This window comes from Strigops habroptila, chromosome 7, assembly GCF_004027225.2.
Source record: "Strigops habroptila isolate Jane chromosome 7, bStrHab1.2.pri, whole genome shotgun sequence".
Classification (NCBI taxonomy): Eukaryota; Metazoa; Chordata; class Aves; order Psittaciformes; family Psittacidae; genus Strigops; species Strigops habroptila.
In genome coordinates, this window is record NC_044283.2 from 41,408,865 (window position 1) to 41,424,998 (window position 16,134).

The 16,134-nt window shown below is 41.1% G+C and overlaps 1 protein-coding gene across 1 annotated transcript in view; it reads right to left on the minus strand.

Annotated features, from left to right (window-relative positions):
* Positions 1–16,134, minus strand: part of CPE (carboxypeptidase E) — a 59,983-nt gene that overhangs the window by 2,820 nt on the left and 41,029 nt on the right. Inside the window, exons 3-8 of the mRNA XM_030493455.1 lie at positions 15,616–15,783; positions 14,569–14,686; positions 13,384–13,566; positions 9,234–9,373; positions 6,838–6,937; positions 244–362 (exon numbers count right to left, since the gene is read on the minus strand). Of these exons, the coding sequence (XP_030349315.1) occupies positions 244–362; positions 6,838–6,937; positions 9,234–9,373; positions 13,384–13,566; positions 14,569–14,686; positions 15,616–15,783 (828 nt within the window). The remainder of the gene's footprint in view (positions 1–243; positions 363–6,837; positions 6,938–9,233; positions 9,374–13,383; positions 13,567–14,568; positions 14,687–15,615; positions 15,784–16,134) is intronic.

The following is a 16,134-nucleotide window of genomic DNA, read 5'->3' on the forward strand; positions in this document are numbered from 1 at the left end:
TTGTAAGTTATTTACCATAAGTTGTTTAACACAGACATGGGGCTTAGGGAGATAACTTCTATTTTAGGCTTGGTTTATTCCAAAGTGTCTCAAGGCTGACTTAAGCATGTGCAATACTAGCATATCAGTACAATAAACTAATCTGAAAATGCACAGAAGTGAGCAAAATTTCCAAAAAAAGAAAAAAAAAGAGACTTTTTCATATATAATAGACAATAAACCAATACACATGTGAGCACTCACCACAACTGCAGGGCTAAAGGGCACAGCAACTTTTTTAGTTATTGCTAGATAGCCTGGTGCTGAGGCTGTAAGTTTGTAATTTCCAGGCACAAGCAATCTCCAGTAATCACCATCCTTGGCTGTAAAGAAGAAGGAAAAAAAAATAAAATCCAAATAAATAGGTATAAAATTAATTATCCAGCTAATGAAAAGGCACTATATATTGTCAATCTTTTGTATTCCTGTTAGCCCTTTCCTTTTGCCTGTCTGAAACTATTCTCTAAGAGCTCTAAATACAGCATTACAGATTGTCTTCTTTTCAGGTAACCAAAACACAGATTTAAACTCTGAAGTTGTGCTGTAGCCCCCATGAAAGATTTTGCCTGCTGAGGCTGAATCAAAGCTCTCCAGCACACTGAAGAAAAGGATAATATGGGACAAACCTCAGTGCGAACCTCATAAAGTTCAACAAGGCCAAGTGCAGGGTCCTGCATGTGGGTCAGGGCAATCCCAAGCACAGAAACAGACTGGGTTGAGACTGGATTGAAACCAGCCCTGAGGAGAACTTCGGGGTGTTGGTTGCCGAGAAGCCCAACATGAGCCAGCAGTGTGTGCTTGCAGCACAGAAAGCCAACTGCATGCTGGGCTGCATTGAAAGGAGCATGACCAACAGGTCAAGGGAAGTGATTCTGCCCATCTACTCTGCTCTCATGAGACCCCACCTGCAGTACTGCATTCAGCTTTAGGGTCCAGAACACAAGAGGGATGTGGACGTGCTCGAGTGAGTCCAGAGGGCCATGAAGATGATCAAAGGGCTGGAGCACCTCTCCTATGGAGACAGGCTGGGAGAGTTGGGCTTGTACAGCCTGGAGAAGAGAAGTTTCTGGAAAGACCTTATAGCAGCCTTCCAGTATTTAAAGGGCGCCTACAAGAAATCTGGAGGGGACTTTTTACAAGGACATGTAGTGACAGGACAAGGGGGAGTGGTTTTAAAGTGAAAGAGGAGATTTATGTTAGATATTAGGAAAAAATTCTTCACTATGAGAGTGGTGAGACACTGGCACAGGTTGCCCAGAGAACCTATGGCTGCCCCATCCCTGAAAGTGTTTAAGGACAGGTTGGATGGGGCTTTGAACAACCTGGTCTAGTGGAAGGTGTCCCTGCCTGTGGCAGTGGGAGGACTGAAACTAGATGATCTTTTAGGTCCCTTCTAACCCAAAACATTCTATGATCACTTTTTCCAGTCACATTAAAAACACATCATCCTCTTCTCTAGAAATGACCCTCTCCCATTTTCACAAAGACTCTGATCCTCCCTGTACCAGCAGTGGGCAATTACCTAATTTGTCACAGGCTAATACTCTGAATTTCTCTATCTATCTTCAGAAAACATTGCAAGGCTGTTCTAAGGGCCATTTAAAAGACTTGGCCATGCTCTTACTGCCAGTTGCTTAAATGCTTTTTCAGCACATCCGCAGCTACACAGCGCACAGAGGAAAATATTACTTAAATGTCTGCAATTCGCACAGTTAAAAATCATCAGTAGTCAGTCCAGTTGTTCCCAGACTTTTCATAAAACAGAAGGGAAAAAAATACTGCTGCAGAGCTACGATAATGATCTAATGATTCCTGGCACTGGAACAAAGCTGAATTTTAACTCACGAACAAAGGAGCAGGGGAAAAAAAAAAAAAAAAGAAAGCCGAAGAATATTTATCCTTCTTTTTGAATATGCTAAAATTCAAGTACTTGTTTTCCTCGCTGTTTTGACAATATATGACTTCCAGTCTTCTTATATACACACAATGATGTGAGAGGATTCACGATTAGATGCTTTCTCGTACAGAATCATCAGCTCTAATACCATATGCATCACTCCTTCCTACCTCAAAATACCTCCTTGAGCAGCTTATTCTCTTTTTATTATCACTGAAAATTTATTTCCAGCCTCTATACTTTTTGCCTTCTTATGTATAGTGAAAGAAGGTGGCTAATGTTATCACACTGTTCTCCTGCTTGGCAGAAACGCTGGCCTGTGCAAGTGACAAAAGAAACACAAATTGAAGCCAACTGAAGGGTCTAACCAGTCCTGTTTCGTAGTATTATGCACCTATAACAGTATAGTGAGACATATTGTTAAGAAAATGACCATAATGAAAGCTCATGCATGAAGCAATGATATTTTCTTACTGTTTTTCTAATTAGTATCTTCACAGAATCGTTAGGGTTGGAAGGGACCTCTGGGGATCACCTAGTCTAATCCCCTTGCCAAGGCAAGGCCACCTAGAGCAGGTTGCAGAGGAATGTGTCCAGGCGAGTTTTGAATGTCTCCAGAGAGAGAGACTCCACCACCTCCCTGGGGAGCCCATTCCAGTGCTGCTCTACCACCTTCAGTGTAAAGAAGTTCTTCTTCATGTTGAGGTGAAACTTCTTGTGGTTTAGTTTATGGCCATTCCTTCTCGTCCTGTCACTGGGCACAACTGAAAGGAGTGGGCACCATCCTCCTGGCACCCACCTTTGAGATACACATTAACGAGGTCCCCTCTCAGTCTTCTCTTCTCTAGACTAAACAGGCCCAGCTCCCGCAATCTCTGCTCATACGAAAGATGTTCCAAATTCCTGATCATCCTCGTGGCCTTCTGCTGGACCCTTTCCAGTAGCTTCTTGTCTTTCTTGTACTGAGGAGCCCAGAACTAGACAAAGTACTCCAGATGTGGCCTCATCAGGGTTGAGTAGAGGGGAAGGATCACCTCCCTCGATCTGCTGCCCACACTCCTCCGACAGGATACTATTGGCCTTCCTGGCCACAAGGGCACACTGCCCACTCATAGGCAACTTATCATCCATCAATACTCCCAGGAGTATTGTGCAAACTAAGCAAAATTGTCATTCAGAATAAGAAAGCATAGGTCTACAAGGAAGACTGCAAGTTTACGCTGTGTGAGCTGCCTTTGAATTCATTCCTAGAATAAAGCATGCCACCACTGAAGAGGTGACATGTAATTTTCTACACAATACTTGCCTCTTTTAGAACTGCCCTTCAGAAAAAGGTCACATAATTCTAAACAGCAGAGAGAATTTATCTTTGCAGAAGTAAGTTACTGTAGGTAGTTAAGGTCTGGCGGCCGGAAGATGTCGCGATGTACGGAAAGAGAGAGCCCCTCCCCGGATACTTTTACAAGCCCCATAGCATGGAGAGGAGAATTGTGGGGCAAGGCTCGGCGATACCATAAAAGGTAAAAATTGTTAACCTGCCTTCTGATTGGGTCAGCACAGGTACTTCCGTGTGGCTGAAAGGCATATAATGCTTGCTGTTGTTTAATAAAACGCTATTTGGTCATCCTCCATATTGGTGTCTGTGATCTCTAGCCCTAAGCCAGGGGTTGGCTTAGTTCTGCAAGTCTTGGCTGAAGCAACGCAGCACAAGTGGTGACCCCGATGTGATTCGTTCGGAGGGCAGAGGTGTAGCTCGCGAGCATGGATGTAACGATTAAGGTACTGAAAACTTTGGCAAAGGACTTTAAGATTTGTATCAAATCTGGCAGCATTAAGGCGTGCCTGGAATCTTTGATTCACAGTGGGGTGCTTGGTCACCCTGCTCAGATGTTTAATTCAAAAAATTGGCCACAACTTAAGCAGACACTGATTGAGAAGGCACTGGCGGGAAAGCCAGAAGCCCTCGTTACTCTGGGAAAGTTGTTGGCCTTATTGCAATTGGCTCGGGAAGATTGGGAGGCATGGGGGGCGGCGCAGTTGTATTTGCGGGGAGCCGCGCTTGAAACTGCGCCTCACACTACGACAGCGGCAGTGCAGACTGGCGGGCCTGGTGGGGAGGACAGGGTGGAGGACAAGTCTATGGAGGAACAGCCTGAGACGCAGGCATTTCCTGTTACTGAGCCTGAAAAGGAGCCCCCTGCGACCGGTGTGCAGGGAGGGGCCGCGCGGACGGAGCCCCCCGCGCCACCAGCGTATCCGTGGGGGGAGTTAGAGGATGTCGTGGCCCGTCTTAACGAGGAGTGTCTTAAAGGGGACGCTGCAGATAGGGGCGGCGAGTTTGTAGCCCGTCTTAACAAGGAGTGTCTTGAAGGAGGCGCCGCAGTTAGGGGCGGCGAGTCCGGGCCGAATGGACCAAAAAATCAGAATCTGGACCCCATAGATGCGCTCCCAGGCATGGTACTGAGGCATCTAGACGACGATGAGTTGTTAGACCTGGGATTGAGACGTGTGGGTGACGGTGACGTAGGACCCTTTGGGGCGCGGAAGAAGGAACGCAGTACCCCAAAGGAACAAACGGCGTGGCGGGAATGGCGGGGAGGTGGGCGTGAAATGCGTTCTGACTCTGAGTCAGAAAATGAGGAAGCTACGGCGAGTGGCGTTGGACCTCCTCAGGGCTCGGGTGCCGGGGAAAAGAGGTATAAAACACAGGGGAAGCTTATAGAGGAACTTGCCAGAGCAATGCGTATGCTGCAGGCACAGACAAAGAAACAAAGACGCGCCTTGCAGCAGCTGGGCGAAATCCCGCCCCCTGTGGCGCAGCCAAATTGGAACTTGATTGCGAAGGACTGTGTACTAAGTGGCGTAACCCTAGAAGCCCTACCCGCGGCCACGCCTCCACAGGCGTTCCCTGTTCAGGTTGGGCCACAAGGAGGAGCTATGTGGACGCCCCTAGACGCTAAATTGGTTCAGGCCCTTCACCAGGCAATAAAAGAGGAAGGTTTGTCGAGCGAAACCACAGCTATGCTGCTCGACTCCGCCCACGTCCAGCCACTAGCCCCTGCCGACGCTAGGCAGCTAGCAAGGGCGGTGCTAACTGGCCCGCTATTCCTTCTTTGGAAGGAGGCGTGGTATCTCAACCTGCAAGCCAACAAACTAATATTTTAAGTCGAGCCCTGTTAGCTTTAAATCACTATGTTAGAGGATACGAACAGTACTCGCCAATGGAAAACCAGTATCTAAAACAACAAGTAGCTACCTTTCCCCAGGTGCGTGTTAAATTTCCAGGGGAACTACAGTGGGAATCCGGGTGGAGGCTGCGTACAATTGGAAGAGGGTATGCAGCGGTAGAAAAGGAGGGATTGCTGAGATGGGTGCCTAGCAGGTGTATTAGGGCGGAATTAAAGGAGACAGATAACTGATAATCATGCAATCAGAATAAAACTAATGAAAACTGTGAGTTCTTGTCCGCAGGACTGGATTATCTGACGCCCTCGCAACCCGTACGTCCCAGTGACGAATGAAGATGACAAGTAAGAGGATCAGACCTGATGTTTCTACAGCAAGGGGGAGTGTGCGCTGCACTAGAGGAAGAGTGTTGTGTATATGCAGACCACACCGGAATAGTAAGAGACACTATGGCCAAATTGCGGGAAGGTTTGGAAAAACGAAAGAGGGAACGAGAGGCACAGCAAGGTTGGTTTACGTCATGGTTTAACCATTCATCATGGCTGACCACCCTGATATCTACCCTAATGGGACCAATCACAATGATTGTGATAGCAGTGATTTTTGGACCCTGTCAAGCTCGTTTCATTTGTTAAAAGCCGACTAGAGAGTGTTAGCATTATGTTAATGGCACATCAACGATTGCTCTAAGACTGTTTCCGTTCAAAAATTCCCTTTAGCTATCCCTAGTTATACACCACTACTCTCAGTTGTCCCCCAGTTATCTTGTTTAGCGTGCCTTATATTCTCTATTTAAACTTATGATGTATATTTCTAGATTGTTGTAAAAAATAACATAGAAACGGCACACATTTACTAGGTTTGCACCCAAGTTTTATGATATGTATTTTTAGGATTGTTTTATCTTAATCACTTTATTTGTGCATAGGGAGGGGGGAAATGTAGGTAGTTAAGGTCTGGCGGCCAGAAGATGTCGCGATGTACGGAAAGAGAGAGCCCCTCCCCGGATACTTTTACAAGCCCCATAGCATGGAGAGGGGAATTGTGGGGCAAGGCTCGGCGATACCATAAAAGGTAAAAATTGTTAACCTGCCTTCTGATTGGGTCAGCATAGGTACTTCCGTGTGGCCGAAAGGCATATAATGCTTGCTGTTGTTTAATAAAACGCTATTTGGTCATCCTCCATATTGGTGTCTGTGATCTCTAGCCCTAAGCCAGGGGTTGGCTTAGTTCTGCAAGTCTTGGCTGAAGCAACGCAGCAACAGTTACGTAAACTGAAAATCTGACAAGAATTTACATACCAAAAGATATGATTGCATTGTAAGTAATATAACACTTTTGGACTAAAATTTAGCCTTCAAACTCAAAATAGCACTGCTGAGAGGACTTCAAATACTGACAGAGCTGTGAAACACTACTTACACCACAAATTAGAAGACAAACTAAGTACAAATAACCAGCAGCCACCAGAACCAATTCATGCCAAAGATCCACAAAATCCCAACAACCAGTCTCAGCTAGTCTGAGAGCAAAATATAAGAGAAAAAATTCACGAAATCCTGCAGGCAGCAAGTTGCCTGAGGCACAACATGCTTTCCTGGCTTCAAAATTTTGCTTCCTTGAAGCTTCAGATAGTAAGATCTGAAATGGCTCCAGGTTGCCAAGCAGAGGAAGGAGCAGTATATTCCAGCACTTATTGTTTAGCTGAGGCTCACCTGATGTAATGTCATGGCTTATCCCCTCCACAGAAATCGTAGCATTTGCTATTGGATTGCCCTGAAGGTCTTTAACAAATCCCTTCACTCCTCGATGAATCTAAAATAAATAAATAAAGTCAGAAATACATGCCAAATCACTGGAAAATTTCTTAGGAAAGATGGCCTTTTCATCAGTGAGATACCTATTGACATATCTAATGCTGCATGTTATGGATCCAATGGTCTACCTGCTGACAACTACCAAGGATAATTACTAAACGTCACAATGGAACAAACAGTGAAGAGTAAAAATAATTCAGCTGGTAGTTACACGAATTCCTCTGTGCAATGCAAGCATTTCTCAGAAACATGCAGCAAATAATAGTATATGTGAACAATGACTTGAAAGTCATTGTCACTGCAGATTAACCACCGTGCTTTGAAAGACAGCCTAAAAAAACGAACTTTTTTTTTTTTTAAACCAACTGTAAGAATTTAGGGCTAATAATGGACATAATTGCTTAAAAGGGAAACATTAACAAGGTTAAATGTGGCCACTTGGACTTTGATGGGCAATCCCCACGTGAGATGCTTGAGCTCTCTCTTGTGCACCCAAAACATCCAGATCTTTGAGCTGGGACCACATAGTTACAACACTCATCACATGGCCTGTGACAGAAAGGTGATGGTGCATCATCTCCTAGTTTCTTCTTGCCTCTTAGACAACATACACCAGGTAACAGCACCAGCAGTACCTAATCTGCCTGTTCCCAGCACATATGAATTTAAAGCACTGATTTAACTGCAGTATGTGGAGAGACCAGTCCTGCTCGTATCAAGGATGGTCTGAAAGCAGACAGAGCTCCTCAGAGGCAAGAAGATGAGTTCAACAACTTTTTCACAGCCTGAGATAGGGACCTCTCAGCCCCAGAGAATGGGACAGTTTGAATATGTGCAGAGATGCATTTCATTGGGAGCCTGGAAACTAAATGGGAAAGCACTGTGGAGTTCAGGCTTCTCTGATTCTCTGATATTTGAAAAGACTTGTGGATCACAAAGTTTATTTTGAGATTTTGATATTCCCCTTTATGAATCTATATAGTGTATTCAGCTGCTATAATTTAATTCACCAGAATCCTCTAATTTATCCCATCAGAAGCCTGATACAGATCAGCTTAGAAAAGCAGAAAGTACATATTTGCACCGTCCTCAGCAATCACAGGGGAGCTGCAGCACAGAGATGGACCTCTTACCCTGTAAGAGGATAGAAAACAATTCCAGATAGACCATCTGAACTTCAAGGATAAAGCCGGCAGCTCCGCAGGAGCAAAGGAAGTTGGCAAAATAATCTCTTACACATTCGTAATTTTTAAAATGCAGTGACAGCATAGTTTTCCATGAGTCAGAAAATTAACCCATGTGAAAAGGAGCTGAACAACTTGAGATGGATCCCATAGTCAATGGGTAAAAACCTGCAGGGTGTGTAGAGCCTTTTCCTCAGCCCGCATACAAATCACTAGCAGAATGATATAACTCAAACATTTCAAAATATTCAAATACTTCAGATTTCTGGCTAGCTAAAGCATTTCTCCACAAATAAGTTCTTACAGAAATTAATGTATGAAGTGTCTGGCTCTGCTAACAAAGTATGTTTCTGATTTCACAATCCCACATGTGCAGCCATTAATGATATCAGATATATTTGTGTTCTTTAACTGCAATACCCAGGTTTCAGGAATTCAATACTCCCACATTGCTTGGAAGCATCATTTCCATGCAGACTGTTACACTGGCATGAAATTATTAAAACCAGAAACAAAACAACAGAAAAAACCAACACCACACACAAATCCCCCCACATTTATTTCAGAGTCTTAACGTTTAATAACCCATTAGCGCAGTATTATCTAAATCAGAGAGCAGCAGAATATCAAGAAAACCAGGATTAGAGGGTCCCCTGACATTACACTGAACTGCCAGGCAGCTGAAGTCTAATCCAGCCGTCTAGGCTCCCTATACATCCAGAGTGATCCATCCCACATCTGTACACACATTTTCATATCTGTAGAGGGCAATCCATCTCTCTTAGTATACACACTAGTGCTGGAGGAATGAATTATACACGCTGGTGATGTATATTTCTTTTCATTGAGGAAGCTAACACAAATCATTTAAATTAAATGTCTGCAGGAGCTTAAATAAGGTGAGATTCCACACTATAACATCTTCTTTATTTTCCCCTCTTCTTCCACATATTTAGAAAGATTACATAGGGATTACCACCTTAGAGACATACAAAAATTATGGAGCACCAATTGGATTAGTATGAAATTTTGAACTAGATGTTCACACAGCACAAAGTTTATAAATTTTATGTACAATAACTAGAGTTTTGCTATCCTCTTGTCTGTTACCTGCTCGATGTAATTGATGAGGGAGTTCTTGTTGTCCTCCCAGTAGCCCTTCAGAGTTTCTTCAGGTGGGAATTTTTCACAGCTAAGCTCCACTGTGATTTCAAAACAGTTGCTGCTGAGGTAATTGAAATCCTGCATTCCTGCAATAAAAAAAAAAAAAAAAAAAAAATGGAAATAGTGATGCATTTTGCATTCTTCTGGAGTAAATAAAGGGGAACACATGAGAGGCTTAATATACCTATTAAGAAAAGAATAGGTATAAATACAGTTGGTGCAGTTCTTAATTCAGAAGCTTTAAACTGGAGAAACCACAAAGATAAGTAATTCCCCCAAAAATTTTCTTCCCAGGTAAAGTTTAGAAAAGACTTGACACATGGCCTGTATACTTCTACCTGACGCTGCACCTGGCCTGTATACTTCTACCTGACACATGTTTTTGGATAGCTGACATAGAAATTATTTTTTAATCTCTTCAGGAATAGAAATTATTTCCAATTATGCCTAAAATATTTCCATATGAAAGTAAAAGATGATCACCTTTGTAAGCCAAGAATAATGACAATGAATTATAAAGCAAATTAAACACCATAAAGTGACTTTGAAAAAGAGATTTATAAAGATGGGATAAAAACACGCTGGGTTTTTTTTTTCCTGAAAATATCAAGTTTCAACTTAGTTACATTTTACACTAAAAGAATCCATTTGCTAAGGAATGTTCTTTTTCTAGATTTTCTGCATAGATTCCAAATATTTTCCACCCAAAAAAAAAAAAAACCCAACAAAAACAAACAAAAAACCACGAACAAAAAACCCAAAAGCAAACTTCCTATAAACTTTATTTACATGGAAGTTTTTCCATGGGTAGGAGTATTTCCCACCCATTCAATGCCTCTACAAAATCAATACTGGATAGCCTTCAATAAAGAAGAAAAACGAAACATTATTGTTAATGCAACTTTAATCATAGGAATTTAAAAATATATGTAATAGCATCATCACTAGGAATAAAAACTTGATGGGAAAAATGCACTCTTTTACATTTCTGTGCCCCTTCTCTTACTACATGGAAATATTGGCTATTTTCTCAAATCAGTGAACTGATAACCAAAGTAGTTTCCAGTGTTGTAACTGGATGAACTAGTTAGGGAAGGATTGTAGCTGTCCCCAGGAGAGTTATAAACATATCCTTTGCAGAACCTGATGTAGAATTAGCTCTCGCCTTCCTAGCCTATCTAGCTAGTGGAGTCATTGGATTCTCTAATGGAGGACTGAAAAGTAAAAGGCTACCAAGCATTTTGAGCATCCCCATGGAGGTCACTGAGGGATATAAAAGTGACTTGAACACAGCTAATTCATTCAGCCCTATACTCCCCCATGCAAGCTACCAAAATTACCTAATGCAGTCTCTTTACTGAAGCACCGGTGTTATTCACCAGTCCAGAAACGTCCAGAAAGCTGATGTCATATCCGAAAGAGAAGCGCAAGGGCAGCAAACAGATGGAGTCAGGTGGGATTTTGCCAACACACTAGGGTGAAGAGTCTGTTTTCTGCCAACCAGGCAATAAGACTCCTAACTACTGATAAGAACAGGCACTTTTCAGATTCCTAAAAGAACCTTTTTGTTTCTAAACCTTTCTCAGATGGCTGAAAAATGAGGACATAGAGGGCAAAGGCGCTCCTGAGAGGGACAGCTTTGATGTCCCAACAGACAGAATGCAAGATGGACCATTGAGCAGTACACACCGATAGAGCAGCAGAGTCATAAATAAAATCCTGACAGCAGTGCTGGCTGCCAGATGTCTGTTCTAGGCACTTGATAATGTTGTTTTTCTTGATTTTTGCCTCTCTTCTACAAGAAAGAAAGACTCCATGAAGAGGAGAACTGGGAGCCAAAGGGCACGATGTAATTCTACTGTGGTGTCAGCAACTCTTGACCATTACGGCCTCAAATCTCAGCAACTTCCCCCCCTCCCCTTTCCAAAGAGAAGGGATGCCCTACTTTCTCAAGAACAGAATACAGAAGCAATGTAATTTTGAGTTTTGAGCATGATACCTGTATCTTATAGTTTCTTTTCCACCTCCTGATCTCGTCCACAGTTCACATATGTTGCTTCTGAAAAGTTTTCAGGCTAAAGCTTCAAAGAAAATTTTCACTTGAACTCAGCAATGTTTAGTTCTTTTCTTTAGCACTAGACATGGAAATAACAGAACTGTTTTTGCTGAATTATTTTTGTTTTCTGAAGTCAGACAGTGGCAAACATCACCATGGAGGTTTTGTTCAAAAGTCACAGTTTGCCAGCTGATTTCTACACTTGGGGAAAAAACTAAAAACCCCAACAAACAGATTCGTGCATTATGGTTCAAACTATATGCCATCTCTCTATTTCTTGTTAGATGCACCATATTAGGATCATAGATCCTGGTTAGAACTAGGATTTCTGTCTACTAACTTCTGTACAAATACATGAGAAAAAGAAAGATCCCAGGGAATTTATGGTCTAACTTAAAATAAGATCCAAAAGGAGGAAATAATTCAAACTTTCCAAAAAAGTCTTTCCAATGGAAAAATGTGCCTTTGGCATGTGCAGTTTAGCAAAATCAAAGCATTTCATCAAAACAATACAAAACTGGTTTTTCAATGCATTTTCCTACAGAAAAAGAAACTGAAGTTAAATATGTCCATGTTTTTATAGTTTATAACCAATATTTCATTAAGATAACTTTTAACTGAATTGAAACAAATTTTAACTATTAGCCTCTCTGTTTTGTTTTTTTTTTAATTATGAAAACTCTGTTTTGTCCAAGGCGTTATAATGGTTCCAATTCAAAGTCTGTGGAAAGTTTCACACAAAGAGAAATTTTTGCTTTCCAGTCATATTCAGAAATGTCAACATTTTACCTTACACCCAGTCCCTGTAATTGTGGTACCACAGCAGAGGAAACATGCTGCCGCTATGAAGATTGGGAATGACATCTCTAAGAATAAGCAGGTGATCATTGGCTGTGTGAGCCCTACCAATTGTTGTTTGGTTTGTAATTTCTTTACATGAGCTTAATTATTTTCCTGGTCCAGTACCCCCTTTAGTGCAACAGGAGTAGAATTAGGCTACCCCATAGGCTGTGTAATGCTTTGAGAGATTCCTGCACATTCTAGGTGAAGATTTAAAATTCATTCAGAGACTGTAATTGAATATTAAGAGGAAAGCAAACAATGTGACTGGTATGTATGTTGAGAGTTTTCTCATACAAATCAATGAAGCCAATGCAAAGGCAAATCACTCCAACACAAGCTTTGTTCCTAGCTCAGAAATCCCCAGCTCAGCTTTCATTCTGAAGTGTTGTCTGAGTTTAGCAGGCACAGAAGACTCAAAGATTTAGAGAGCCCGACACCTTTTTGCCTCAGTTTACAAAGAAAGTAACATATCAAAATTCTTAGTAAAAAGGAATGAAATGTCTCATTTCAGGCTGCTCTCCTAGACTTCTCCTGGAAAATTAATCTTGAAATGGCCCTAGTAGCTCTGTTGTTCCTCTTAGCACAGAAGGCTCTACTGAAGTCTAGCAGAGCACTACCTGGGCAGGAATCAGGCACTAATTAAGCCACAAAGTATGAAGATGCAAGTATCTTCACATCTGGTTTTCTTCCTATGGAAATCAAAGGCCAAACTGCTGTTGTCTATAATGCTGCAAAACCAGACCTCACCACTTCCTCCAAGGTTGGAAACTTTCATTATTGAGGTTAAAAATGAATAGTCAGTAGCCTGCTCTCTCTGATAAGAGTTTGCTAGGGGATTTTTTACTCTTTTTTTTTTTTTTTTAAAGACAATGAAACCCTACACACAAACAGTAAGCTCGTGTGATAGCACAGCAATCACTTGCCCACTGCAGAACTATTAAAGTTGCAGTGACCTGAACCCTAACTGAACAAAACGCTGCAGAAAGAGCAACAAATGAAGAATATTTTAACAGACATCACAATGAGCTTTATGGGATTTTACAGATGTACTGTGGTGAGTGATCTGACTTTTGTTTAGCATTAACCAGACAAAAAGTTTTAGATAAGATGGTGGTATTCCAAACTATAATTAAACCAGTGAAAACTCAAGCATAAAATAACCACCAGCGACACAGAACCGCACACAGTGGGACTCACCCCCTGGGACGCTGTACCATGCACCACCATTAGTTGTTCCATCCACAAAGCTGCTATCATCGTCATTTTTATGACATGGTGGTCTGTTTGGATCAGACATAGCAGGATTAAAAGAAGAATAACTGCGAGCCAGGCTTTGGAAAATAGCATCATCAGGGCAGGAGCTGTATTCATGAGCACTGCCTAGGGAGGAAAAAAGTTCAGGAACAAGGATTATTAAAAGGGCAGTTGTGAGACTGGGCTCACAACCTAGATTACCAATTCTGCACAGCAGGACTGTGCCTGGAAATTCCCTGAACACGGCTAAATGACCTACAGCATCACAAACTAATATAGCATTATCTTAATAATGTTAACACTTCCCAAATACTTCATCAACTGCCTGTAGCAGGTTGCCCCATTGCTAAGGTGACTGTTAGTATCAGTCAATATTTATGAAAATATTAATTTAAAAGTGCACCAAAAAATCTAAGTTATTTTAGGCTTTAGATATTTTCTTAATAAAAAAACACAGTATGTAGACAAAGGTCTCTCCCTATAGAGTTTTACAGTCTGATATTAAAAGGGTTTGCAATTAAACTGTGAGAAAGTAGATTGAAGGAAGACAATCACAAACAATACCATCATATCATGACCATTTCAGTCATGTGCACATTCGCGAGCAGAAGAAAAAGCAAATTAATATTGCTGTGTGCTAAATGATAACATCTCATCCACAATGTCACCCTTTTAACATGGGACCAATACTGAGAAAGTGGATACACCGATAGTTGTTTCTATTAATGTACTACTGCTTTCAGAAAATCTTTTTTTGAAGGTGCAAGTAGAGAAACCTTAGATCATACAGGCAGCCTAGACACATCTCTCTCACTTCAGTTAACAGGGTACAAACAGCCCCAGCTAATTTAAGAAGTAAGTTGCCTTGATTAAAATATCTGAGGGACTATTATTCTCTCAGGTATTACCTTATTTTTGTGGTGTATCTCTACCAAAGCAAACTATCATCTTCAAAACTAGAAAACATGGTCATACAGTGACTAGCTTTAAACATGCGATTACTATGTTAAAATAAGTCATTACAATGCAACAACATGGTATTTACAAAGTGGACCTTAGGTAGCAGTGAAGTAAGCTTAAAATGGAATTTCTATCTCCTACTATTTCATGTTAACTTCTACTACATACCACTCCGAGTCTCATCATAAGGATAGTTTGCAACAAGGTCTCCTCCATGAAGATTGGCAGAGAGCACAAAGGGAATATCCATAATCCAGTGAATGACACCTTTTGTTTCAGGAGCAAGCTACAACAATATAGCATTACCAGCAGTTATAAATAGATAATTCAACATAGAAACTTACTTACTAAATTATATACTGTGACCTTAATTATTATCACATATATTGTGCAGACATTTAAATGAACAGCAGTTTTATTTTGGCTTCAGAGAGAATTGACAGTCCTTTACATCAGGTTTATAATTATATTAAGTAGATTAATATAAGTCTAAAATTGGTGTAAATTAGTTTAGAAGGAGAGCACAAATAAAGCAATCTCAATCTTTTACTAAAAAAAAAGCCTACCAAATTTTAAACCAAGGAAAATAAACTAATTCAAAATAGATGTTGGTAGGATACAGTGTATTCTCTGCATAGAAAGTAAAATTACTTCACTTAATAATTTGAAGACAGAATACGGCTATTAAGGCCACAATCATATGGTACTGCAGTCACAACACTGTATTTTCTAGGACCTCCTCTGAGGGTAAACACAAGAAGATAAAAATCCCTCCAGATGTATACTTGCACATTTAAGGCTTGAGCTTAACAAAAATGCATGTGTTGTATGTGAGGATAGCTATATAGCCAGCAATATAATTAAGCACAATATACAAGAGAATTTCTGGGAATGGTAAAAATGCAGAAGATCTGCAAGAATTGCTTCAAATCAAGGGAGAAGGCTGCACAATCTCTGGCCTTAAAAATAAAACATCTTTTGAATGAGGAATTGTCTAAGGATTAAGCAATATGGATCAAAAGGGTTTACTACAGTAATTCATTTTGAGAAAACCTTTAAGAAGCATCAGATGGATAAATTTAACAAAACGAACAAAATATTTAGAACTTGAATCATAAAGACCATACACACAACTGTTAGAGGTGGCTACGTACCTACTTGCATAAAAGGGAAGAGATGGGCATGCAAGTGACCCAGTATTCAGCCCCTACTTACCTTAGGATTCTGGTCCACAGCTTTTTTCATGTTTTTCAGCAGATGGTTGTTTGGGCCACCTTCTTTCTCATTAACATAGACTATTCTATCAAGATCAGGGAAATTTCGGTTTAGATCTATTCCTTGGGCATTGCTTCGACCAACAAACCAGTCTTTAAGTTCACCAGGCTGAATGAGGAAAGGGAAGAAAAAGAGAAGGGAGATGAGTACATTCAGGAGATTACATATAAAGCTTTGTATGGGTGTATTTAGCCATGTAAATTTGAATCATGGGTTTACTTCTCATGTTCTCAAGAATAAGAAGGGATCATGTGAGACTAGAAACTTCTGAAGCACCAAGAGCTGAGTCACCCCTATTTCTTCTTAGAGCTCTGTAGGAACAAAACCAACCTCTATTTCACTGAGGGTCTTGGAGGAGAGGATCATTCTCATAGTAGTAAATCCAGACTAAAGATGGGCAGAATTACCAGCAGCATCAGATATTTCAGTGCCTGCTGAGGTTTTTCCCCAAGAAGTGGC